Consider the following 26,390-nt stretch of genomic DNA (forward strand, 5'->3'; position numbering starts at 1 on the left):
CTCTCCAGATTTATAAGATCATAGGATTCATTCCTACACTGCTATGTTCAGTGATGGAAGAGAGTCATCTGCTCCCTGTCTGTTACCCTGTAAGTTTCTCTCTCTCTCTCTAGATTCATAAGATCATAGGATGCATTCCCACACTGCTATGTTCAGTGATGGAAGAAAGTCATTCACTCCCTGTCTGTTACCCTGTAAGTTTCTCTCTCTCTTTCTCCAGATTCATAAGATCATAGGATGCATTCCCACACTGCTAAGTTCAGTGATGGAAGAGAGTCATCCGCTCCCTGTCTGTTACCCTGTAAGTTTCTCTCTCTTTCTCTAGATTCATAAGATCATAGGATGCATTCCCACACTGCTATGTTCAGTGATTGAAGAAAATCATCCACTCCCTGTCTGTTACCCTGTAAGTCTCTCTCTCTCTCTCTCTCTCTAGATTCATAAGATCATAGGATGCATTTCCACACTGCTAAGTTCAGTGATGGAAGAAAGTCATCTGCTCCCTGTCTGTTACCCTGTAAGTTTCTCTTGCTCTCTCCAGATTCATAAGATCATAGGATGCATTCCCACACTGCTATGTTCAGTGATGGAAGAGAGTCATCCGCTCCCTGTCTGTTACCCTGTAACTTTCTCTCTCTCTCTCTCTAGATTCATAAGATCATAGGATGCATTCCCACACTGCTATGTTCAGTGATGGAAGAAAGTCATCCACTCCCTGTCTGTTACCCTGTAAGTTTCTCTCTCTCTTTCTAGATTCATAAGATCATAGGATGTATTCCCTCACTGCTAAGTTCAGTGACGGAAGAAATTCATCCGCTCCCTGTCTGTTACCCTGTAAGTTTTTTTCTCTCTCTCTAGATTCATAAGATCATAGGATGCTTTCCCACACTGCTAAGTTCAGTGATGGAAGAGAGTCATCCGCTCCCTGTCTGTTACCCTGTAAGTTTCTCTCTCTTTCTCTAGATTCATAAGATCATAGGATTCATTCCCACACTGCTATGTTTAGTGATGGAAGAAAATCATCCACTCCCTGTCTGTTACCCTGTAAGTTTCTCTCTCTTTCTCTAGATTCATAAGATCATAGGATGCATTCCCACACTGCTAAGTTCAGTGATGGAAGAAAGTCATCTGCTCCCTGTCTGTTACCCTGTAAGTTTCTCTCTTTCTCCAGATTCATAAGATCATAGGATGCATTCCCACACTGCTATGTTCAGTGATGGAAGAAAGTCATCTGCTCCCTGTCTGTTACCCTGTAAGTTTCTCTCTTTCTCCAGATTCATAAGATCATAGGATGCATTCCGACACTGCTATGTTCAGTGATGGAAGAAAGTCATATGCTCCCTGTCTGTTACCCTGTAAGTTTCTCTCTTTCTCCAGATTCATAAGATCATAGGATGCATTCCCACACTGCTATGTTCAGTGATGGAAGAGAGTCATCCGCTCCCTGTCTGTTACCCTGTTAGTTTCTCTCTCTCTAGATTCATAAGATCATAGGATGCATTCCCACACTGCTATGTTCAGTGATGGAAGAAAGTCATCCACTCCCTGTCTGTTACCCTGTAAGTTTCTCTCTCTCTTTCTAGATTCATAAGATCATAGGATGCATTCCCACACTGCTAAGTTCAGTGATGGAAGAAAGTCATCCACTCCCTGTCTGTTACCCTGTAAGTTTCTCTATCTCTCTCTCTCTAGATTCATAAGATCATAGGATGCATTCCCACACTGCTATGTTCAGTGATGGAAGAAAGTCATCCGCTCCCTGTCTGTTACCCTGTAAGTTTCTCTCTCTTTCCCTAGATTCATAAGATCGTAGGATGCATTCCCACACTGCTAAGTTCAGTGATGGAAGAAAGTCATCTACTCCCTGTCTGTTACCCTGTAAGTTTTTTTCTCTCTCTCTAGATTCATAAGATCATAGGATGCATTCCCACACTGCTATGTTCAGTGATGGAAGAAAGTCATCTTCTCCCTGTCTGTTACCCTGTAAGTTTCTATCTCTCGAGATTCATAAGATCATAGGATGCATTCCCACACTGCTATGTTCAGTGATGGAAGAGAGTCATCCGCTCCCTGTCTGTTACCCTGTAAGTTTCTCTCTCTCTCTCTCTAGATTCATAAGATCATAGGATGCATTCCCACACTGCTAAGTTAAGTGATGGAAGAGAGTCATCCGCTCCCTGTCTGTTACCCTGTAAGTTTCTCTCTCTTTCTCTAGATTCATAAGATCGTAGGATGCATTCCCACACTGCTATGTTCAGTGATGGAAGAAAGTCACCCACTCCCTGTCTGTTACCCTGTAAGTTTCTCTCTCTCTCTCTAGATTCATAAGATCATAGGATGCATTCCCACACTGCTAAGTTCAGTGATGGAAGATAGTCTTCCACTCCCTGTCTGTTACCCTGTAAGTTTCTCTCTCTCTCTCTCTCTCTAGATTCATAAGATCATAGGATGAATTCCCACACTGCTAAGTTCAGTGATGGAAGAAAGTCATCTCCTCCCTGTCTGTTACCCTGTAAGTTTCTCTCGCTCTCTCCAGATTCATAAGATCATAGGATGCATTCCCACACTGCTATGTTCAGTGATGGAAGAGAGTCATCTGCTCCTCGTCTGTTACCCTGTAAGTTTCTCTCTCTCTCTCTAGATTCATAAGATCATAGGATGCATTCCCACACTGCTATGTTCAGTGATGGAAGAGAGTCATCTGCTCCCTGTCTGTTACCCTGTAAGTTTCTCTCTCTCTCTCTCTAGATTCATAAGATCATAGGATGCATTCCCACACTGCTATGTTCAGTGATGGAAGAGAGTCATCCGCTCCCTGTCTGTTACCCTGTAAGTTTCTCTCTCTCTCTCTCTAGATTCATAAGATCATAGGATGCATTCCCACACTGCTAAGTTCAGTGATGGATGAAAGTCATCCACTCCCTGTCTGTTACCCTGTAAGTTTCTCTCTCTTTCTCTAGATTCATAAGATCATAGGATGTATTCCCACACTGCTAAGTTCAGTGATGGAAGAAATTCATCCGCTCCCTGTCTGTTACCCTGTAATTTTCTCTCTCTCTCTCTCTAGATTCATAAGATCATAGGATGCATTCCCACACTGCTAAGTTCAGTGATGGAAGAAATTCATCCGCTCCCTGTCTGTTACCCTGTAAGTTTCTCTCTCTCTCTCTAGATTCATAAGATCATAGGATGCATTCCCACACTGCGAAGTTCAGTGATGGAAGAAATTCATCCGCTCCCTGTCTGTTACCCTGTAAGTTTCTCTCTCTCTCTCTCTAGATTCATAAGATCATAGGATGCATTCCCACACTGCTAAGTTCAGTGATGGAAGAAAGTCATCTTCTCCCTGTCTGTTACCCTGTAAGTTTCTCTCTCTCTCTCTCTAGATTCATAAGATCATAGGATGCATTCCCACACTGCTATGTTCAGTGATGGAAGAGAGTCATCTGCTCCCTGTCTGTTACCCTGTAAGTTTCTCTCTCTCTAGATTCATAAGATCATAGGATGCATTCCCACACTGCTATGTTCAGTGATGGAAGAAAGTCATCCACTCCCTGTCTGTTACCCTGTAAGTTTCTCTCTCTCTTTCTAGATTCATAAGATCATAGGATGCATTCCCACACTGCTAAGTTCAGTGATGGAAGAAATTCATCCGCTCCCTGTCTGTTACCCTGTAAGCTTCTCTCTCTCTAGATTCATTACATCATAGGATGCATTCCCACACTGCTAAGTTCAGTGATGGAAGAAAGTCATCCACTCCCAGTCTATTACCCTGTAAGTTTCTCTCTCTCTCTCTAGATTCATAAGATCATAGGATGCATTCCCACATTGCTAAGTTCAGTGATGGAAGAGAGTCATCCGCTCCCTGTCTGTTACCGTGTAAGTTTCTCTCTCTTTCTCTAGATTCATAAGATCGTAGGATGCATTCCCACACTGCTATGTTCAGTGATGGAAGAAAGTCATCCACTCTCTGTCTGTTACCCTGTAAGTTTCTCTCTCTCTCTCTAGATTCATAAGATCATAGGATGCATTCCCACACTGCTAAGTTCAGTGATGGAAGAAATTCATCCGCTCCCTGTCTGTTACCCTGTAAGTTTCTCTCTCTCTCTCTAGATTCATAAGATCATAGGATGCATTCCCACACTGCTAAGTTCAGTGATGGAAGAAATTCATCCGCTCCCTGTCTGTTACCCTGTAATTTTCTCTCTCTCTCTCTCTAGATTCATAAGATCATAGGATGCATTCCCACACTGCTAAGTTCAGTGATGGAAGAAAGTCATCCACTCCCTGTCTGTTACCCTGTAAGTTTCTCTCTCTATCTCTCTCTCTCTAGATTCATAAGATCATAGGATGCATTCCCACACTGCTAAGTTCAGTGATGGAAGAAATTCATCCGCTCCCTGTCTGTTACCCTGTAAGTTTCTCTCTCTCTCTCTAGATTCATAAGATCATAGGATGCATTCCCACACTGCTAAGTCCAGTGATGGAAGAAAGTCATCTGCTCCCTGTCTGTTACCCTGTAAGTTTCTCTCGCTCTCTCCAGATTCATAAGATCATAGGATGCATTCCCACACTGCTATGTTCAGTGATGGAAGAGAGTCATCTGCTCTCTGTCTGTTACCCTGTAAGTTTCTCTCTCTCTAGATTCATAAGATCATAGGATGCATTCCCACACTGCTATGTTCAGTGATGGAAGAAAGTCATCCACTCCCTGTCTGTTACCCTGTAAGTTTCTCTCTCTCTTTCTAGATTCATAAGATCATAGGATGCATTCCCACACTGCTAAGTTCAGTGATGGAAGAAATTCATCCGCTCCCTGTCTGTTACCCTGTAAGCTTCTCTCTCTCTAGATTCATTACATCATAGGATGCATTCCCACACTGCTAAGTTCAGTGATGGAAGAAATTCATCCGCTCCCTGTCTGTTACCCTGTAAGTTTCTCTCTCTCTCTCTCTCTCTAGATTCATAAGATCATAGGATGCATTCCCACACTGCTAAGTTCAGTGATGGAAGAAAGTCATCCACTCCCTGTCTGTTACCCTGTAAGTTTCTCTCTCTTTCTCTAGATTCATAAGATCATAGGATGCATTCCCACACTGCTAAGTTCAGTGATGGAAGAAAGTCATCCGCTCCCTGTCTGTTACCCTGTAAGTTTCTCTCTCTCTAGATTCATAAGATCATAGGATGCATTCCCACACTGCTGTGTTCAGTGATGGAAGAGAGTCATCTGCTCCCTGTCTGTTACCCTGTAAGTTTCTCTCTTTCTAGATTCATAAGATCATAGGATGCATTCCCACACTGCTAAGTTCAGTGATGGAAGAAATTCATCCGCTCCCTGTCTGTTACCCTGTAAGCTTCTCTCTAGATTCATTACATCATAGGATGCATTCCCACACTGCTAAGTTCAGTGATGGAAGAAAGTCATCCACTCCCAGTCTATTACCCTGTAAGTTTCTCTCTCTCTCTCTAGATTCATAAGATCATAGGATGCATTCCCACATTGCTAAGTTCAGTGATGGAAGAGAGTCATCCGCTCCCTGTCTGTTACCGTGTAAGTTTCTCTCTCTTTCTCTAGATTCTTAAGATCGTAGGATGCATTCCCACACTGCTATGTTCAGTGATGGAAGAAAGTCATCCACTCTCTGTCTGTTACCCTGTAAGTTTCTCTCTCTCTCTCTAGATTCATAAGATCATAGGATGCATTCCCACACTGCTAAGTTCAGTGATGGAAGAACTTCATCCGCTCCCTGTCTGTTACCCTGTAAGTTTCTCTCTCTCTCTCTAGATTCATAAGATCATAGGATGCATTCCCACACTGCGAAGTTCAGTGATGGAAGAAATTCATCCGCTCCCTGTCTGTTACCCTGTAAGTTTCTCTCTCTCTCTCTCTAGATTCATAAGATCATAGGATGCATTCCCACACTGCTAAGTTCAGTGATGGAAGAAAGTCATCCACTCCCTGTCTGTTACCCTGTAAGTTTCTCTCTCTCTCTCTCTCTCTCCGGGCGAGAAAGTGTGGGACAAATACAAAGTGAGAAAGGATCACAGTCTTCTACCGTAATTCTCGTTAGCTCCGCCCATTTATTTTGTACACGATCGGAAGTGTGGGAATCATCAATTACGCCTTTCTTTTACGAGATATTAGGTCCAAATTTCGTTTTTACTATTAAAATCCTTTATATTATCGTGTCAAGCTTTAATTTTGTTAATTCTTCCATGCAATCTTAATTCGCTGTTTCTCATTTCGTTGTTTTAAAGGATTTACCCTATATGTTGTAATGGGTTTAAGAAGATACTTGGAAAATAGTTTTAAAATGAAAGAATTGCAAAGGACGATGATTTAGCAGCATGCAAAATGGTCTAAATCTTAATTTGGGGTGAATTTAAAAAATTTAAAAAATGCTAAACAGCTATAACATGCAATAATCTTTAATATTAGTAGTTTCTCGACGTTTAATCCTGTAAATTTTATGAGAAAAACAAAATATGTGTTTTTTTGTTTATACTCATTTTTCTTTCGTTTGTGGAAGTATGGGACAACACAACTGCCAACATTTTATTTAAAACAAGGAAATTCAGCTTGTACGATTCATATTCATGTGTGAAATGGTGATATAAATGTTTTGTAATGAAAATGTTGTGGCTTTTGGCCAGTAAGACGTTTATTCAACCCTAACCCTAACCATAACCCTAATGTACCTAACCCTAATCCTATGGCATATCACACAGCGATATATAAAAATTACTAAAAAAGGAAGTGTGGGACGCCTACAGAAGATGGTTCTTTAACAAATTCTTATGATAAATATTGCAGGAAAATGGTGTAAATGTATCATTAAAACTTCTACTTATAGTTTAATCTCTGATATCTTATTATTTAAGACCCAAAGGGCACATTTTAAACATAGTCTGAAGAGGTGTAAAAATGAACCTGATGAACCTGATACGAGAATGCGGGACGCCCTCTTTCGAGGAATGTATCCAGGGGCCCGTTCCTCGAAACAGTCTTAAGTCCAGCTTCTTGACTTTCCCATTGAAACGCGTGTTAATTCTATATCACACGTTTGAATGGGATAGTCAAGAAGTTAGACTTATGACGGTTTCAAGGAACCGGCCCCTAGCTTGCTGAGTTAAACACTACGATTACAACAACAACACCATTTAAATGCCCTTGTTATGCATGGTCATACTATTACATCACAAACAGGCATCCCTTTAGAGGAAATCTGGTCCTCACTTTTGAATGGGTTTTTAGGGTTTTTTTAATCAAACTTTCATCATTTATTTCTCTGATTCGTTATTTCTTTATTTCTTCCTTCGATCATTTCATTTCTTTTTTTGTTTGCATTCATTTCACACACGGACATATATGTTTGGGCTGTACTGCCTATATGCATCATGAAATTTTCTGACCAAGGGACCTACAGCACACACAAACATCCTCACAAACGCACACACCCACACACAACCAAAAGCCGTGCATCTGACACGCCAACACTTGTGTATCACAGGTTTAAGGATTTATTAAACATATGCACTTTATATACCTTTGAGTACAGACAAACGATGTCAAAGTTACATGAGATAAAACTATACACAATCTCAAAATATCAACGTAGTACAGAGTTAATGTGAAAAAACTTACAAAATGACAAAACCCCTTAAATTGATGTCTAATTAATCCCTAGTATACAATTATGATAAATTTCAATATTCTATGTTTCATCTATAGGCTTAGTTTCAACAATGTTATAATGCTTTTAGAATAAAATTGAACTATTACACTCTCATTTGCTTTCGTTATTGAGTCTATACATCATTAACCCAAAGAAACTTTGTTTTGTAATTTCTCCATGGTTTTCTCCATCATGTTTTTCTAATTTCAAATAAATATTCTGAATTTCAATTCTACTTCAAAAAATAAATCTGATTTCACTCAGTCCAACTTAACTAAAAATTAAAGGTTTTGTTACCTACATCACATCATGCGTGAGGGACCTGGGCGCTTAATTTGCAAGTAGCCACCATTATTATTATTATGATCATGTATAATAATGTTATAACAAGCTGACCTAATATATAAAACTTTGGTAGACTAGTACCTCTAAATCTCGACCATTATTATAAACCTTCTTATTTCCTCTATATAACTGAGTTTCTTTCAATGTTTTACCTTTAAAAAAAAAGAGTACATTTTCATTGTTTATATTATGCTGTAAATCTTTTTCCATTCAGCCGCTGGCCGCGACGAAACCATAATAAAACATTCAATTAAATTGAAGAAGCTTTAACGCCACAGGACACCAGACCAGTACCCAGAAATAGCTTCATCTCAGTCCTGAACTACTCATATTGTTCTCATCAACTTTCCCAGGATGCAACATTCCGATCTCTTAGTGTGTTGCAATATATGCCCACTTGAATGATTACAAATATATCCGCTACTCTTTACAACGTACATACCATTAATATGTTACCAAGTAACAAAATGAGTACCGTTATTTCTCATCCCAACATTCCTGTTTTCTGACAAGAAATCCTTAACATGTATAGGTAAATTTATTGAAATATATATTGTGGATCATTGTGTTAAAAGGCATATTTATCAAAGCTAACTCTTAACCATTGAACTATTGACCATTGGTCGCAAGCTTCCTTGTGCACTATCCCTCTAACTGTACTTATTTTCCCGTCCATGTTTACTGATATGGCATGTAATGGCAGCTTAGACTTCATTTGTCTTATTTATTACAGAAATGCAATATGCAAACTTGGTACACCTGTACTTGTGTACATCCCCGAAGCTTAAAAGTTCACTATTATATCAAAACATATTAACTTTTATCGATGTATATTGGTTCATAAATCAACAAATTATTAACTGTTTCATGTAGATAATTATGTTTCACATATTTGAAAACATTTTCCCAAAAATTTGTCTGCAAATAGTTAAGATCCGCCCCTGTAAATCCTCCAGACCTTCATATTCCCTTGTAATGTCACAAGCTGAAAAAATAAACATAACAATACACAATCGGATGCAACTTATCATAGCAAGCTGCTCTTGCTCACAATAGCATGAGATGCTTTTTATACAATACCACCTGACAACCATTCAGATTATGCTGAAACTGTGCTTGAAGGCGATTTACTTATTTGGAGGCGATTTACAATCTTTTATACAGGATATAAACAAATATACCTTGTCTTCATTTCAAGATACTTTAAATAGCTATTGGTCACTGGTGACTTAAATTAATGTCTTAGTTTTAGCACGATGAAGTGATTTTTTACATTTTTAACATGTGCCTAACCTAATTTAGCATCATAAAAACGCTTTGTTTCCTATTTAATAGGAAGGACCTGATCCACGAGAGCATATTTCAACAGACATGTGATTTATATAAATACAAACAAGGTCGACTCTATCAAAAGCCTTAGCCCAAAGAAAATTACATCAACTTGTGTTGGTGAAGGGCGATTTGAAGCCTTTGCTAATTCATTAAAAAAAAAACTGGCTGCCTAAGTGGTACATGAACCCTTCTGTAACAAAAAAATATATAATAATGTGCTGAGAATCTGGAACTATTCTGTTTACTCTGGAGTGCTCTAGTAATCTCTGGTAGAAGACATCATGATGTGTAGGGAATGTAACATGTTGAACGATCCACCATACAGTCACCAAAGCCCTAAAGAGAGACAAAAAACACACATATAAGTGACAGGTTATCCCATTTGAATGTATTCTGAAACAATTAGATTATCCCTCGACATTAACTATGAGGTTACCCAAGATTCCATTGAATCAGATTCTGGTATATATGTTATGTAAACTTAATTCAGCCTCTGATATGCAGTTGCTGTAAAAGGATCCTAAGATTTCATGAAACCATTGTAAACAGTAAGCATAATAAACTAGAAATATCAGTTAAGGTGATTTATATCCCACACCAGTGTATTGCATTATTACGATTTATTGTTTCAACAAATATATACTATTTGATGTTTCCATGGCAACACACTTTCTGACACATTTTCACATGCATTAAGGCCAACATAATGTAAATCCCAATTTCAATTTGAATTGCAAAGAGAGACCAGAGGAAAGCGTTCCCTTGCAATTGCTTTCCTCCAATTAAATGACTTTGGCATGATTTGATTTGTATGGTTGTTTAAAAGTCCTGACAAGCATATTCCAAATCATACCTCAGGTTTTAAAAAAATATCCAGTTAATCCCAGTTGAAATCCAGTTGATCTCAACTAACTGATTCCAGTCAGTTAACTTTTTGTAGTAAGTTTCCTTATACAGTTGAAAATACCATCGGCTACTGATATATTCTACTGGTCTCAACTGGAAAACATTCAATGTAATTGGACTTGCTTCAAGTGGGACATTTTATTTTCACTTGAAAGCAACATAACAAACTGAAACAAGTTAGATCCAATAGGAAACCGGATGTTAGTTGAATTAGTTTAGCACCATTTGGGGATAGTTATTCCAACTGGTACTTTTACTGGTTTCCACTGGAAATTTGTATACTGGTCATTACTGGTATCATGAAATACTGTTTGACTTCTTAACTAGAATAAACTGGAATCCACTGGTGCTATAACTGGCCAGTTGAAACCATTAAAACATGTTAACATTTTAATTGGTATCAACTGGTTTCCACTATTTTTAAGACCTAGGAAATATTAAGACAATAATCTTACCATCTCTCAGACCCATGTTGCGAGCCTTGTCGTAGAACTGTTGCCTTGACATTTTCTGCCTTGTAGTTGCCATTATTAGGGGGTAAGCTTCATCAGTCTGAACAAAATAAATACATTAATTGATTTAATCAACAGTCCAACAAAAATGTCTGAATAATATGCAATTCTTGTCACTTCCCTTAAACCTCATAAAACTTTTTTAAAGGTCATTTGACAAGGACACAAAGTAAACACATCTTAATATCAAAGATAAACCATTTAGTGTAAATATTCAGATGTTATATCCTTTGAAATATCAGTTAAACAAAAGTATTTTTAATATATTTACTCCCCAAAACAAAAGATAAGACAATATGCCTACATTATAACGAAATTCTCTTAATTCTTCCTAATAACACTTCCAGTTGACATGACATAATATTCCATAACATGCTAATGATACATTAGCAAACAGCTAACTGGCCAATATTTCATACATTATGAATTATTCATTTACTTGTGCTAAATACTTTTGGAAATAACTACAATACTCACTATGTCCCTGAATTTTGGATACTTTGTTCTGAAGCATGTTCTGTTGAGCACAGCACGGACAGTTCTTTCCATATCCTCAAGTTCAGAACTAGTCAGTCTTAAGCGAGATCTTGGCTGGTAAAAGCAATATTGAATAGTACAGTCAAGGCAAAGAAAATATAAATTATCACAAGAATGTCTTCAAGGAAGCATAGAATATTGCATCTGTGATAAACAGTGCAGACTTATACAAACCACTAGCCACCTAACCAAGTCTAATATTACATTATCACTTAATAAACTTGCAAATGGGACAAAATGAAGAGAAGAAAATTAAAAATATTGCTAATGGTGATTAATACCCCAAATATGGCAACCATGTTTCTGCCATATTGCTCCAAACTTTGGAAGCAGTAAACAACTTTTTGTTCTTCAAATCAGCCATTACCATGGTTAAAAGAGTCAATCATATTTATACCTGAAAGTCAACATGTAGGCTCGAACAGTGTAAAAGTAGTCTGCTTCAGAAATGTTGCAGTGGACTGACAACTGCCCACACCCTGATTATTCAAACTTTGTTGGGAAGGGTTATAAAAACTCATCCCCCCCCCCCCCCCCCAAAAAAAAAAAAATATTTTAAAAAAATGCTGTTTTTGAATTTAGAAAGTTTGGGGTTAGCAGTTTACAAACCTTTCTGGTTTTATTTTGTAGGTGTTGGGTCAGGGGGGCTTGTTGTGACTGCACATTCTCTGCTGCCTCTGTATTGGGTGATTCCACACTCTCCGTTGCCTCTGTATTGTGCTGGGGTGATTGCCTCAAATTGTGCTGTTGCTGCTGTTCGGCATAGGGCAGGTCTTCCTGTTATGCACATACATTTCAAATTCAAACAATTTAATAATTTAGGCCAAATCTATCACAACAAAAGTGCTTTCAGTTTGCATTCAACAGACAAGTTTCCTAATGTTTTGAATTCATGTATTTTCTTTCTCTGCAAGTAGATCAACTTGTAGTTCGCTGTATGGGACATTATTTACAATGTCAAATTTGGGAGATATGCAATTAGCATGAACATGTCAGCTGTTGCAATGTTTGACGATCCCCAACCAGCTTTTCAGTACATAGGGAGACATTTTTCATCAGGAGATCATGCATAAAATATGTATACATTACTACAATTGGCCTTTGTTCATGAAAATTTGATGAGCAAATTCACATTGAACTCAATCAAACTCAAAGTTTATCTTGGTATATAAATAAAAGTGCACACAGAGCACTTTGTGGCAATTACAAGCGAAATCACTGAGATCTTAATTAAGAAGAAATCAGCCATTTTTTTAATGTAAAGAACATGGGTAATCAACAAATTATTACCTCTCCAACAAGCATGTCCCAGACTCGGTCTCTACATTCGATGTTCTGTGAGGTCTTATACCTCGCAGCATAGTAGTGATCAGCAGTTTCTATAGAATGGCACATGAAACTAGCGATTCTTTGCCGCTCCTCATTTGATAATTCATCTCGTGCCTGTAACAGAACACAAAACATCGTAGGGAATGAATGAAATGCTGTGAGAAGAAGGCATCAATCCACATGCATCTAGTATCAGTATGTGTTTCGGGGCATAAACTTGATCAGAGACTTCAGTACACATTAAAAGAGGTGAAATGAGCTCTTTTCATTAGAAAAAAAACTAAAATCTGCCCCAATTAGAGCCTACATGGAGGCAAATGCTTAATATTAAAAGTCAAGATCTAACAAGTTCATAAGTTTATAAGCTCTGGTCGTTTTTCATTATGGTTGCATTGGACAAGCAAGAATAACTGGGTACATAAAATGAATTATCCTAAACTCCATACAAAATTACTGATAAAAATGAGAGGGATACAAAAAGAGAAACATTCTTTTAAAAGAAGTACAACAACGTCTTTAACTTACTGCTGTCACCACTGTCTTCCTGATAGCCCTTGATGAGATTTTGCCTGGCAGGCCAAAGTCCTTCCAAGACTCACTGAGTGCTGTACTGGGCACTTCATCTTCATCTTCATCTTCAGTATCATCTTTGCTCAAGCTTGGCTCTCCACGTTTAGAAGATTCTAGAATGAAATGATAACAAGTAATCTTACTTTCATCAACCTATTGCTCTTTATACAGAATAACAAATTTGTTCATCTTAAAGTGTTCAATACAATGATAACAAGGATATACAATGTGTAATGAACAGTTTCAAACTATAAATTGAGATCTTCAGTTATCTGTTTCACAGTCATTATAGTTCACAGCTCTGTTGTTTCTGAATTGCTTTCATCATCTGATAGCTCATGATAACCTCCTTGAATTTCCTTATGTCCCCTTCCCATTTTCCTTCAGATATATTTAACTGCAGTATATCACACACATTTGTAGGCCAAAATGCATGCTTTGTACATGTCAAAATGAAGTTAAAATAAAAAGAGGTCCATGGAATTTACGCTCTCCTGAGGGGATAAATTTAGGGCCTGCCATGTCCTGATTCAGGGACATTAATCCTTGGGGAGGGGGAGAAGTTGGTCCATGATGATAACAAGGAGGGGGGGGGGGGGGGGTACTTGCACCTTAAATATGTCAAACATGTATAATTACTACTACATGTTGGGATGGGGTCCTCCATTTGTCAGTAGAGTATCCATTTATAAAATTTGAGATTATCCATTATTCCCCCTTTTCACACGGATACTATCATTTTATCTTTCAGATTACATTTGCCAAAGGATGATTCTGTTAAGTTGGGATGAAATATAGTAATGTATTTTTGAGAAGAACAAAGTAAACAAATTATTTGAAGTGTTCCAAAGGAACTTTTCAAAATCATGGCTGTTTTGATATTTTATTTCTGTAACTGTTTGGAATACAAAAACCTTTTGAATAACAATGATTGGTTATATTTACCAGATTTCTGTTGATGTTCGTTGATTTGTTCATCTTCATCTTCATCTTCATCTTCAGTATCATCTTTGCTCAAGCTTGACTCTCCACGTTTAGAAGATTCTAGAATGAAATGATAACAAGTAATCTTACTTTCATCAACCTATTGTTCATCTTAAAGTGTTCAATACAATGATAACAAGGATATACAATTTGTAATGAACAATTTCAAACTATAAATTGAGATCTTCAGTTATCTGTTTCACAGTCATTATAGTTTACACTTCTGTAGTTTCTGAATTGCTTTCATCATCTGATAGCTCATGATAACCTCCTTGAATTTCCTTATGTTCCCTTCCCATTTTCCTTCAGATATATTTAACTGCAGTATATCACACACATTTGTAGGCCAAAATGCATGCTTTGTATCATGTTCTGTTTAAAGCCCTGGTTTGTTGGTTTTTCCTGTCAAAATGAAGTTAAAATAAAGAGGTCCATGGAATTTACGCTCTCCTGAGGGGATAGATTTAGGGCCTGCCATGTCCTGATTCAGGGACATTAATCCTTGGGGAGGGGGAGAAGTTGGTCCATGATGATAACAAGGGGGGGGGGGGGGGGGTACTTGCACCTTAAATATGTCAAACATGTATAATTACTACTACATGTTGGGATGGGGTCCTCCATTTGTCAGTAGAGTATCCATTTATAAAATTTGAGATTACATTTGCCAAAGGATGATTCTGTTAAGTTGGGATGAAATATAGTAATGTATTTTTGAGAAGAACAAAGTAAACAAATTATTTGAAGTGTTCCAAAGGAACTTCTCAAAATCATGGCTGTTTTTATATTTTATTTCTGTAACTGTTTGGAATACAAAAACCTTTTGAATAACAATGATTGGTTATATTTACCAGATTTCTGTTGATGTTCGTTGATTTGTTCATCTTCATCTTCATCTTCATCTTCAGTATCATCTTTGCTCAAGCTTGACTCTCCACGTTTAGAAGATTCTAGAATGAAATGATAACAAGTAATCTTACTTTCATGAATCTACTGCTCTTTAGACAAAATAACATTTTTGTTTCATCTTAAAGTGTTCAATACAATGATAACAAGGATATACAATTTGTAATGAACAGTTCAAAACTATAAATTGAGATCTTCAGATATATGTTTTTCAGTCATTATAGTTTACAGCTCTGTTGTTTCCGAATTGCTTTCATCATCTGATAGCTCATGATAACCTCCTTAAATGTCCTCATGTCCCTGTCTCATTTTCCTCTCCAAGCCTTTATCAAGCCGAATGACGACAATAAATCATTATAATTAAAGCTATCATTATTGCCTTCATTCGACTTGATAAAGGCTTGAAGAGTGAGCCCAAAAATTGTCTTTAAAATGATAAACATTGGAAATTGAAGCATGAATGTGATATAGTTTGTTTCTTTACAAATCATATTATATTATTTGAGAATAAAAAGTATGTGGCATCCTTCCTAGGAGGAAACAAAATAATTTTACACTGCCATAAATGTTAAATCATTTTTTAGTGTTTCCTTCTTAAAGAATCTTTGATAATACATGTGAATAAAGAGCATTTCTTGAAATTATTATTTGCACAGGGCCTAAAACACACCAATATTTATAATGCAACTTTATTTGAAGTGTTCCAAAGGAACTTCTCAAAATCATAGCCGTTTTGATTTTTGATTTTTGTAACTGTTTGGAATATAAAAACCTTTTGCATGAAAATAATGATTGGTTATATTTACCAGATTTCTTTTGATGTTCTTTGATTTCTTCATCTTCATCTTCATCTTCATCTTCATCTTCAGTATCATCTTTGCTCAAGCTTGGCTCTCCACGTTTAGAAGATTCTAGAATGGAATGATAACAAGTAGTCTCACTTTCATCAACCTACTGCTCTTCAGACAGAAAAAACATTTCTTTTCATCTTGAACTGTTCAATACAATGATATAGCAGAGCATATCATATAACAAAGATATAGAATTTGTATTGAACAGTTCAAAACTACAAATTGAGATCTTTAGTTATTTCACAGTCATTATAGTTTACAGCTCTGTTGTTTCTAAACTGCCATCTGATAGCTCATGATAACCTCCTTAAATTTCCTCATGTCCCCTTTTCATTTTCCTTCAGACATATATAACTACAGTCCATCACACAAGTGTGTGTGCTTGCCATGTCCTGATTCAGGGACATTAATCCTTGGGGAGGGGGAGAAGTTGGTCCATGATGATAACAAGGAGGGGGAGGGGGAGGTACTTGTCCCTTAAATATGTCAAAAATGTATAAATACTACTACATATTGGGATGGGGTCCTCCATGCCTCCTTGTCAACAGAGTATCAACTTATAACAATTTGAGAGTATCTATTATTCCCTCTTTTTACATGGATAGAATCGTTTTAACTGTTTAGATTACACTTGCCCAAGGATGATCCCTGTTAAGTTGGGATGCAATATAGTAATGAATTTTTGAGAAGAACAAAGTAAACAAAATATGAAAATGATTATTCATGCAAGTGTTCTTGGACAGGAAAACTATATTTGTACACAATCATCACTGTGTTACCATTGGCTCTCCTGACAAAATAAAACAGAAACAAATAAAGAAAAATCACTACTCAACGATCAATACTTTATATAATTATTTATATTAAAGACAGTGAAATAACAATGAATAAAATAATTCTAATATACCATTATTCTTCTAGTACAACTGACCTTTTATGGTTTCTTCATTCTTTTCTCCTTCCTCAGTCTCTGATCCACCCTCTGTTCCTCCTTCCTCTTCATTCTCATCTGTTCCTTCCATTTCATCATCCTCTGTTCCTTCCTCTTCTTCATCATCGTCTAGTTCCATTTCATCATCCTCTTCTTGCTCATCATTCTCATCTCTTTTTCGAAATTTTCTTGCCAGTTCTTTAAGAGAGCCTCCTTTTTTCAAATGAGGGTAATATACATGGGGAGGGATGTTGAAGGCTAGCATTCTGGCAATATGGTGTGCATTGGCTTGCATCTGTGAAAAGGACAAAATCATCAATTACTTTCCTTGCCTGTGTTTACTGCTTGTTGTTAATGTATTTGTGCTACTCCATTCTAAATGCCTCTTTACTGTTCAAGTTGGAATTTTAGTGTGAAAATGTTAATGTGACTTATTTCACCAATAATGATATCTAATTTCACCAATAATTTCAATGACTTTAATCTACATGTTTACAGGAATTAGTTAATGGCAAATCCAGAAAATTAAAAAAAAAAGGAGATGGAGAGATGAGCTGTTGAATTCACTTCTCCAAACATCTGAAGCACTCTCTATGGAACTTTGTAATTTCATCAATCATATTTTTCATCCAATCTTTACTTATAAATATTTTCACAGAGTGTCCTATCTACTGTACCAAGCTAGAGCCTAGACTCCGTCTAACCCGAAGCCGTCTACTGATACTTGATTAATACTTAAAAATTAAGCACATATTTCAATCATACTGTATCATCAAAAAGGTCATAGATCTAGACTAGATCTAGGCTAAATTATGCTTAGTAGATACGGTTTTCTGACTTTACGTGAAAGAGTTGTTGATTTACTCTAAAGTTAATTGAAAACAAAACAAAACAAAACCTGGGAACACTTTGAAAAATATTACATTTTTATCATTAATCATGGTGTCATTTTAAGTAGATCTAGGTCTAGACCTTTAAGTCTAACTAAGAACTCTATACCTCTAGATCTACAGTAGATTTCTACTTCCAAAGTACTAGATCAGATGTTTAGTCTATAATCTAGACCAGATTAGTTATTTCTTAAACCTAAAAAGGACTATCAATAATTCTAGATTTGGACAAGACAAAAATGTCCGTCTGGTATGGGATGTTTTAAAAGAATAAAACTGACATTTTTCCACAGTCATTAAAAAGCCTGACGTAGGTCTAGATGTAATTTCAGCGGAAGTTTTGGGGGTACCGTAACTCCATGAAGCTCCAACACCGCCGCCGCGGCGCCGGTGTTGGAGCTTCCTGGAGTTAGGGATACCGCTGAATCTGGTAACTAGACGACTAGCCGCTATACCGGTGGTAACGCGTGCTAATTACGAGTACGTAGAGTCCCTGTTAACTAGTTTTTAGACATTATTTTTCACGGTTAGAGTTCACTATTAGTTTAACGTGAGATATGTGGTGTACTTACCGTAGAATCTATAGAAAAATCCATGTCATCGCTCGATTCGTCCATCTTATTGCCTTGTTTTTGTGTCGCTAAACTCCTAGTATTAATTAGCTAATTAATGTAGAGTGTATGGGGCGCCGGTGTCCACATGCGTGCCTTTATATTAAACTTTATAAAGGCCCTTTTGAGGTAGTCTCCCCGCAAAATTATGTTTTTTAGTTGATTTTAGCACTTAGTTGTTGTTTTTTGTCTTGATCGTCATTCCCTGTGACGACAACCAAGAAACCACAAATGTATTAATACAATTTTAAATGATAAATTGTGTTTTTTGTGCAATTACAATACATTCCAGCTTTCCATAATCAAAAGACTGGTGACTATCATTTCTATGGAAGTTGCCCCAAACTTCTAGGAAGTGTGGGCCTTTTGGTCCACACTTCCGTAATTTTGAGAGGAAGTATGGGCCAGTACATAAACGAAAGGCGATGTCCCACACTTCGCTGAATGGGACCACACTTCTGTCCCATACTTCATTCACTCTGTCCCATACTACCAAATCTCTCTCTCTCTCTCTAGATTCATAAGATCATAGGATGCATTCCCACACTGCTAAGTTCAGTGATGGAAGAAATTCATCCGCTCCCTGTCTGTTACCCTGTAAGTTTCTCTCTCTTTCTAGATTCATAAGATCATAGGATGCATTCCCACACTGCTAAGTTCAGTGATGGAAGAAAGTCATCTGCTCCCTGTCTGTTACCCTGTAAGTTTCTCTCGCTCTCTCCAGATTCATAAGATCATAGGATGCATTCCCACACTGCTATGTTCAGTGAGGGAAGAGAGTCATCCGCTCCTCGTCTGTCACCCTGTAAGTTTCTCTCTCTCTCTCTAGATTCATAAGATCATAGGATGCATTCCCACACTGCTATGTTCAGTGATGGAAGAAAGTCATCCACTCCCTGTCTGTTACCCTGTAAGTTTCTCTCTCTCTCTCTCTCTAGATTCATAAGATCATAGGATGCATTCCCACACTGCTAAGTTCAGTGATGGAAGAGAGTCATCCGCTCCCTGTCTGTTACCCTGTAAGTTTCTCTCTCTTTCTCTAGATTCATAAGATCATAGGATTCATTCCCACACTGCTTTGTTTAGTGATGGAAGAAAATCATCCACTCCCTGTCTGTTACCCTGTAAGTTTCGCTCCCTCTCTCTAGATTCATAAGATCATAGGATGCATTCCCACACTGCTATGTTCAGTGATGGAAGAGAGTCATCTTCTCCCTGTCTGTTACCCTGTAAGTTTCTCTCTCTCTCTCTCTAGATTCATAAGATCATAGGATGCATTCCCACACTGCTATGTTCAGTGATGGAAGAGAGTCATCTGCTCCCTGTCTGTTACCCTGTAAGTTTCTCTCTCTCTAGATTCATAAGATCATAGGATGCATTCCCACACTGCTATGTTCAGTGATGGAAGAAAGTCATCCACTCCCTGTCTGTTACCCTGTAAGTTTCTCTCTCTCTTTCTAGATTCATAAGATCATAGGATGCATTCCCACACTGCTAAGTTCAGTGATGGAAGAAATTCATCCGCTCCCTGTCTGTTACCCTGTAAGCTTCTCTCTCTCTAGATTCATTACATCATAGGATGCATTCCCACACTGCTAAGTTCAGTGATGGAAGAAAGTCATCCACTCCCAGTCTATTACCCTGTAAGTTTCTCTCTCTCTCTCTAGATTCATAAGATCATAGGATGCATTCCCACATTGCTAAGTTCAGTGATGGAAGAGAGTCATCCGCTCCCTGTCTGTTACCGTGTAAGTTTCTCTCTCTTTCTCTAGATTCATAAGATCGTAGGATGCATTCCCACACTGCTATGTTCAGTGATGGAAGAAAGTCATCCACTCTCTGTCTGTTACCCTGTAAGTTTCTCTCTCTCTCTCTAGATTCATAAGATCATAGGATGCATTCCCACACTGCTAAGTTCAGTGATGGAAGAAATTCATCCGCTCCCTGTCTGTTACCCTGTAAGTTTCTCTCTCTCTCTCTAGATTCATAAGATCATAGGATGCATTCCCACACTGCTAAGTTCAGTGATGGAAGAAATTCATCCGCTCCCTGTCTGTTACCCTGTAATTTTCTCTCTCTCTCTCTCTAGATTCATAAGATCATAGGATGCATTCCCACACTGCTAAGTTCAGTGATGGAAGAAATTCATCCGCTCCCTGTCTGTTACCCTGTAATTTTCTCTCTCTCTCTCTCTAGATTCATAAGATCATAGGATGCATTCCCACACTGCTAAGTTCAGTGATGGAAGAAATTCATCCGCTCCCTGTCTGTTACCCTGTAAGTTTCTCTCTCTCTCTCTAGATTCATAAGATCATAGGATGCATTCCCACACTGCGAAGTTCAGTGATGGAAGAAATTCATCCGCTCCCTGTCTGTTACCCTGTAAGTTTCTCTCTCTCTCTCTCTAGATTCATAAGATCATAGGATGCATTCCCACACTGCTAAGTTCAGTGATGGAAGAAAGTCATCCACTCCCTGTCTGTTACCCTGTAAGTTTCTCTCTCTCTCTCTCTCTCTCTCTCTAGATTCATAAGATCATAGGATGCATTCCCACACTGCTAAGTTCAGTGATGGAAGAAATTCATCCGCTCCCTGTCTGTTACCCTGTAAGTTTCTCTCTCTTTCTAGATTCATAAGATCATAGGATGCATTCCCACACTGCTAAGTTCAGTGATGGAAGAAAGTCATCTGCTCCCTGTCTGTTACCCTGTAAGTTTCTCTCGCTCTCTCCAGATTCATAAGATCATAGGATGCATTCCCACACTGCTATGTTCAGTGAGGGAAGAGAGTCATCCGCTCCTCGTCTGTCACCCTGTAAGTTTCTCTCTCTCTCTCTAGATTCATAAGATCATAGGATGCATTCCCACACTGCTATGTTCAGTGATGGAAGAAAGTCATCCACTCCCTGTCTGTTACCCTGTAAGTTTCTCTCTCTCTCTCTCTAGATTCATAAGATCATAGGATGCATTCCCACACTGCTAAGTTCAGTGATGGAAGAGAGTCATCCACTCCCTGTCTGTTACCCTGTAAGTTTCTCTCTCTTTCTCTAGATTCATAAGATCATAGGATTCATTCCCACACTGCTTTGTTTAGTGATGGAAGAAAATCATCCACTCCCTGTCTGTTACCCTGTAAGTTTCGCTCCCTCTCTCTAGATTCATAAGATCATAGGATGCATTCCCACACTGCTATGTTCAGTGATGGAAGAGAGTCATCTTCTCCCTGTCTGTTACCCTGTAAGTTTCTCTCTCTCTCTCTCTAGATTCATAAGATCATAGGATGCATTCCCACACTGCTATGTTCAGTGATGGAAGAGAGTCATCTGCTCCCTGTCTGTTACCCTGTAAGTTTCTCTCTCTCTAGATTCATAAGATCATAGGATGCATTCCCACACTGCTATGTTCAGTGATGGAAGAAAGTCATCCACTCCCTGTCTGTTACCCTGTAAGTTTCTCTCTCTCTTTCTAGATTCATAAGATCATAGGATGCATTCCCACACTGCTAAGTTCAGTGATGGAAGAAATTCATCCGCTCCCTGTCTGTTACCCTGTAAGCTTCTCTCTCTCTAGATTCATTACATCATAGGATGCATTCCCACACTGCTAAGTTCAGTGATGGAAGAGAGTCATCCGCTCCCTGTCTGTTACCGTGTAAGTTTCTCTCTCTTTCTCTAGATTCATAAGATCGTAGGATGCATTCCCACACTGCTATGTTCAGTGATGGAAGAAAGTCATCCACTCTCTGTCTGTTACCCTGTAAGTTTCTCTCTCTCTCTCTAGATTCATAAGATCATAGGATGCATTCCCACACTGCTAAGTTCAGTGATGGAAGAAATTCATCCGCTCCCTGTCTGTTACCCTGTAAGTTTCTCTCTCTCTCTCTAGATTCATAAGATCATAGGATGCATTCCCACACTGCTAAGTTCAGTGATGGAAGAAATTCATCCGCTCCCTGTCTGTTACCCTGTAATTTTCTCTCTCTCTCTCTCTAGATTCATAAGATCATAGGATGCATTCCCACACTGCTAAGTTCAGTGATGGAAGAAATTCATCCGCTCCCTGTCTGTTACCCTGTAATTTTCTCTCTCTCTCTCTCTAGATTCATAAGATCATAGGATGCATTCCCACACTGCTAAGTTCAGTGATGGAAGAAATTCATCCGCTCCCTGTCTGTTACCCTGTAAGTTTCTCTCTCTCTCTCTAGATTCATAAGATCATAGGATGCATTCCCACACTGCGAAGTTCAGTGATGGAAGAAATTCATCCGCTCCCTGTCTGTTACCCTGTAAGTTTCTCTCTCTCTCTCTCTAGATTCATAAGATCATAGGATGCATTCCCACACTGCTAAGTTCAGTGATGGAAGAAAGTCATCTTCTCCCTGTCTGTTACCCTGTAAGTTTCTCTCTCTCTCTCTCTAGATTCATAAGATCATAGGATGCATTCCCACACTGCTATGTTCAGTGATGGAAGAGAGTCATCTGCTCCCTGTCTGTTACCCTGTAAGTTTCTCTCTCTCTAGATTCATAAGATCATAGGATGCATTCCCACACTGCTATGTTCAGTGATGGAAGAAAGTCATCCACTCCCTGTCTGTTACCCTGTAAGTTTCTCTCTCTCTTTCTAGATTCATAAGATCATAGGATGCATTCCCACACTGCTAAGTTCAGTGATGGAAGAAATTCATCCGCTCCCTGTCTGTTACCCTGTAAGCTTCTCTCTCTCTAGATTCATTACATCATAGGATGCATTCCCACACTGCTAAGTTCAGTGATGGAAGAAAGTCATCCACTCCCAGTCTATTACCCTGTAAGTTTCTCTCTCTCTCTCTAGATTCATAAGATCATAGGATGCATTCCCACATTGCTAAGTTCAGTGATGGAAGAGAGTCATCCGCTCCCTGTCTGTTACCGTGTAAGTTTCTCTCTCTTTCTCTAGATTCATAAGATCGTAGGATGCATTCCCACACTGCTATGTTCAGTGATGGAAGAAAGTCATCCACTCTCTGTCTGTTACCCTGTAAGTTTCTCTCTCTCTCTCTAGATTCATAAGATCATAGGATGCATTCCCACACTGCTAAGTTCAGTGATGGAAGAAATTCATCCGCTCCCTGTCTGTTACCCTGTAAGTTTCTCTCTCTCTCTCTAGATTCATAAGATCATAGGATGCATTCCCACACTGCTAAGTTCAGTGATGGAAGAAATTCATCCGCTCCCTGTCTGTTACCCTGTAATTTTCTCTCTCTCTCTCTCTAGATTCATAAGATCATAGGATGCATTCCCACACTGCTAAGTTCAGTGATGGAAGAAAGTCATCCACTCCCTGTCTGTTACCCTGTAAGTTTCTCTCTCTCTCTCTCTCTCTAGATTCATAAGATCATAGGATGCATTCCCACACTGCTAAGTTCAGTGATGGAAGAAATTCATCCGCTCCCTGTCTGTTACCCTGTAAGTTTCTCTCTCTCTCTCTAGATTCATAAGATCATAGGATGCATTCCCACACTGCTAAGTCCAGTGATGGAAGAAAGTCATCTGCTCCCTGTCTGTTACCCTGTAAGTTTCTCTCACTCTCTCCAGATTCATAAGATCATAGGATGCATTCCCACACTGCTATGTTCAGTGATGGAAGAGAGTCATCTGCTCTCTGTCTGTTACCCTGTAAGTTTCTCTCTCTCTAGATTCATAAGATCATAGGATGCATTCCCACATTGCTAAGTTCAGTGATGGAAGAGAGTCATCCGCTCCCTGTCTGTTACCGTGTAAGTTTCTCTCTCTTTCTCTAGATTCATAAGATCGTAGGATGCATTCCCACACTGCTATGTTCAGTGATGGAAGAAAGTCATCCACTCTCTGTCTGTTACCCTGTAAGTTTCTCTCTCTCTCTCTAGATTCATAAGATCATAGGATGCATTCCCACACTGCTAAGTTCAGTGATGGAAGAAATTCATCCGCTCCCTGTCTGTTACCCTGTAAGTTTCTCTCTCTCTCTCTAGATTCATAAGATCATAGGATGCATTCCCACACTGCTAAGTTCAGTGATGGAAGAAATTCATCCGCTCCCTGTCTGTTACCCTGTAATTTTCTCTCTCTCTCTCTCTAGATTCATAAGATCATAGGATGCATTCCCACACTGCTAAGTTCAGTGATGGAAGAAAGTCATCCACTCCCTGTCTGTTACCCTGTAAGTTTCTCTCTCTCTCTCTCTCTCTAGATTCATAAGATCATAGGATGCATTCCCACACTGCTAAGTTCAGTGATGGAAGAAATTCATCCGCTCCCTGTCTGTTACCCTGTAAGTTTCTCTCTCTCTCTCTAGATTCATAAGATCATAGGATGCATTCCCACACTGCTAAGTTCAGTGATGGAAGAAAGTCATCTGCTCCCTGTCTGTTACCCTGTAAGTTTCTCTCGCTCTCTCCAGATTCATAAGATCATAGGATGCATTCCCACACTGCTATGTTCAGTGATGGAAGAGAGTCATCTGCTCTCTGTCTGTTACCCTGTAAGTTTCTCTCTCTCTAGATTCATAAGATCATAGGATGCATTCCCACACTGCTATGTTCAGTGATGGAAGAAAGTCATCCACTCCCTGTCTGTTACCCTGTAAGTTTCTCTCTCTCTTTCTAGATTCATAAGATCATAGGATGCATTCCCACACTGCTAAGTTCAGTGATGGAAGAAATTCATCCGCTCCCTGTCTGTTACCCTGTAAGCTTCTCTCTCTCTAGATTCATTACATCATAGGATGCATTCCCACACTGCTAAGTTCAGTGATGGAAGAAATTCATCCGCTCCCTGTCTGTTACCCTGTAAGTTTCTCTCTCTCTCTCTCTAGATTCATAAGATCATAGGATGCATTCCCACACTGCTAAGTTCAGTGATGGAAGAAAGTCATCTTCTCCCTGTCTGTTACCCTGTAAGTTTCTCTCTCTCTCTCTCTAGATTCATAAGATCATAGGATGCATTCCCACACTGCTATGTTCAGTGATGGAAGAGAGTCATCTGCTCCCTGTCTGTTACCCTGTAAGTTTCTCTCTCTCTAGATTCATAAGATCATAGGATGCATTCCCACACTGCTATGTTCAGTGATGGAAGAAAGTCATCCACTCCCTGTCTGTTACCCTGTAAGTTTCTCTCTCTCTTTCTAGATTCATAAGATCATAGGATGCATTCCCACACTGCTAAGTTCAGTGATGGAAGAAATTCATCCGCTCCCTGTCTGTTACCCTGTAAGCTTCTCTCTCTCTAGATTCATTACATCATAGGATGCATTCCCACACTGCTAAGTTCAGTGATGGAAGAAAGTCATCCACTCCCAGTCTATTACCCTGTAAGTTTCTCTCTCTCTCTCTAGATTCATAAGATCATAGGATGCATTCCCACATTGCTAAGTTCAGTGATGGAAGAGAGTCATCCGCTCCCTGTCTGTTACCGTGTAAGTTTCTCTCTCTTTCTCTAGATTCATAAGATCATAGGATGCATTCCCACACTGCTATGTTCAGTGATGGAAGAAAGTCATCCACTCTCTGTCTGTTACCCTGTAAGTTTCTCTCTCTCTCTCTAGATTCATAAGATCATAGGATGCATTCCCACACTGCTAAGTTCAGTGATGGAAGAAATTCATCCGCTCCCTGTCTGTTACCCTGTAAGTTTCTCTCTCTCTCTCTAGATTCATAAGATCATAGGATGCATTCCCACACTGCTAAGTTCAGTGATGGAAGAAATTCATCCGCTCCCTGTCTGTTACCCTGTAATTTTCTCTCTCTCTCTCTCTAGATTCATAAGATCATAGGATGCATTCCCACACTGCTAAGTTCAGTGATGGAAGAAAGTCATCCACTCCCTGTCTGTTACCCTGTAAGTTTCTCTCTCTCTCTCTCTCTAGATTCATAAGATCATAGGATGCATTCCCACACTGCTAAGTTCAGTGATGGAAGAAATTCATCCGCTCCCTGTCTGTTACCCTGTAAGTTTCTCTCTCTCTCTCTAGATTCATAAGATCATAGGATGCATTCCCA

General features: G+C 38.8%; 2 protein-coding genes and 1 long non-coding RNA gene across 3 annotated transcripts; all 3 read right to left on the reverse strand.

Annotated features, from left to right (window-relative positions):
* Positions 1-9,564: 9,564 nt before the first annotated feature.
* LOC115919890 lies at positions 9,565-12,613 on the reverse strand. The gene is made up of 5 exons (XM_030974481.1): positions 12,599-12,613; positions 11,918-12,085; positions 11,249-11,362; positions 10,715-10,811; positions 9,565-9,689 (listed from the first exon to the last, which is right to left on the reverse strand). Exons 1-5 carry the CDS (start codon positions 12,611-12,613, stop codon positions 9,679-9,681), a joined length of 405 nt encoding a protein of 134 aa, XP_030830341.1. The 3' UTR covers positions 9,565-9,678.
* A 37-nt stretch (positions 12,614-12,650) lies between these two features.
* LOC105438911 lies at positions 12,651-13,241 on the reverse strand. The gene is made up of 2 exons (XR_971116.2): positions 13,163-13,241; positions 12,651-12,751 (listed from the first exon to the last, which is right to left on the reverse strand). It is a non-coding gene; the product is annotated as an uncharacterized LOC105438911 (long non-coding RNA).
* A 474-nt stretch (positions 13,242-13,715) lies between these two features.
* LOC115919891 (acidic leucine-rich nuclear phosphoprotein 32 family member B-like) lies at positions 13,716-16,967 on the reverse strand. The gene is made up of 5 exons (XM_030974482.1): positions 16,877-16,967; positions 15,901-16,005; positions 15,040-15,138; positions 14,153-14,251; positions 13,716-13,732 (listed from the first exon to the last, which is right to left on the reverse strand). The coding sequence occupies exons 1-5, from the start codon at positions 16,965-16,967 to the stop codon at positions 13,716-13,718; spliced, it is 411 nt and encodes a 136-aa protein (XP_030830342.1).
* Positions 16,968-26,390: the final 9,423 nt, after the last annotated feature.

Source organism: Strongylocentrotus purpuratus, unplaced genomic scaffold (genome assembly GCF_000002235.5).
Source record: "Strongylocentrotus purpuratus isolate Spur 01 unplaced genomic scaffold, Spur_5.0 spur5_scaffold_7, whole genome shotgun sequence".
NCBI lineage: Eukaryota > Metazoa > Echinodermata > Echinoidea > Camarodonta > Strongylocentrotidae > Strongylocentrotus > Strongylocentrotus purpuratus.

Bases quoted from the DNA above. Each gene is read 5' to 3' on its own strand.
- LOC115919890 (XM_030974481.1), bottom strand. The intron at 11,363-11,917 runs GTTTGTAAACTG...TGCTTTTACCAG, and splicing joins TACAAAATAAAACCAGAAAG to CCAAGATCTCGCTTAAGACT. The intron at 10,812-11,248 runs GTGAGTATTGTA...TATTTTGTTCAG, and splicing joins ATCCAAAATTCAGGGACATA to ACTGATGAAGCTTACCCCCT.
- LOC115919891 (XM_030974482.1), bottom strand. From the start codon at position 16,967: ATGGAAGGAACAGATGAGAATGAAGAGGAAGGAGGAACAGAGGGTGGA. The intron at 15,139-15,900 runs GTAAATATAACC...ATTTCATTCTAG, and splicing joins AGAACATCAAAAGAAATCTG to AATCTTCTAAACGTGGAGAG. The intron at 14,252-15,039 runs GTAAATATAACC...ATTTCATTCTAG, and splicing joins CGAACATCAACAGAAATCTG to AATCTTCTAAACGTGGAGAG.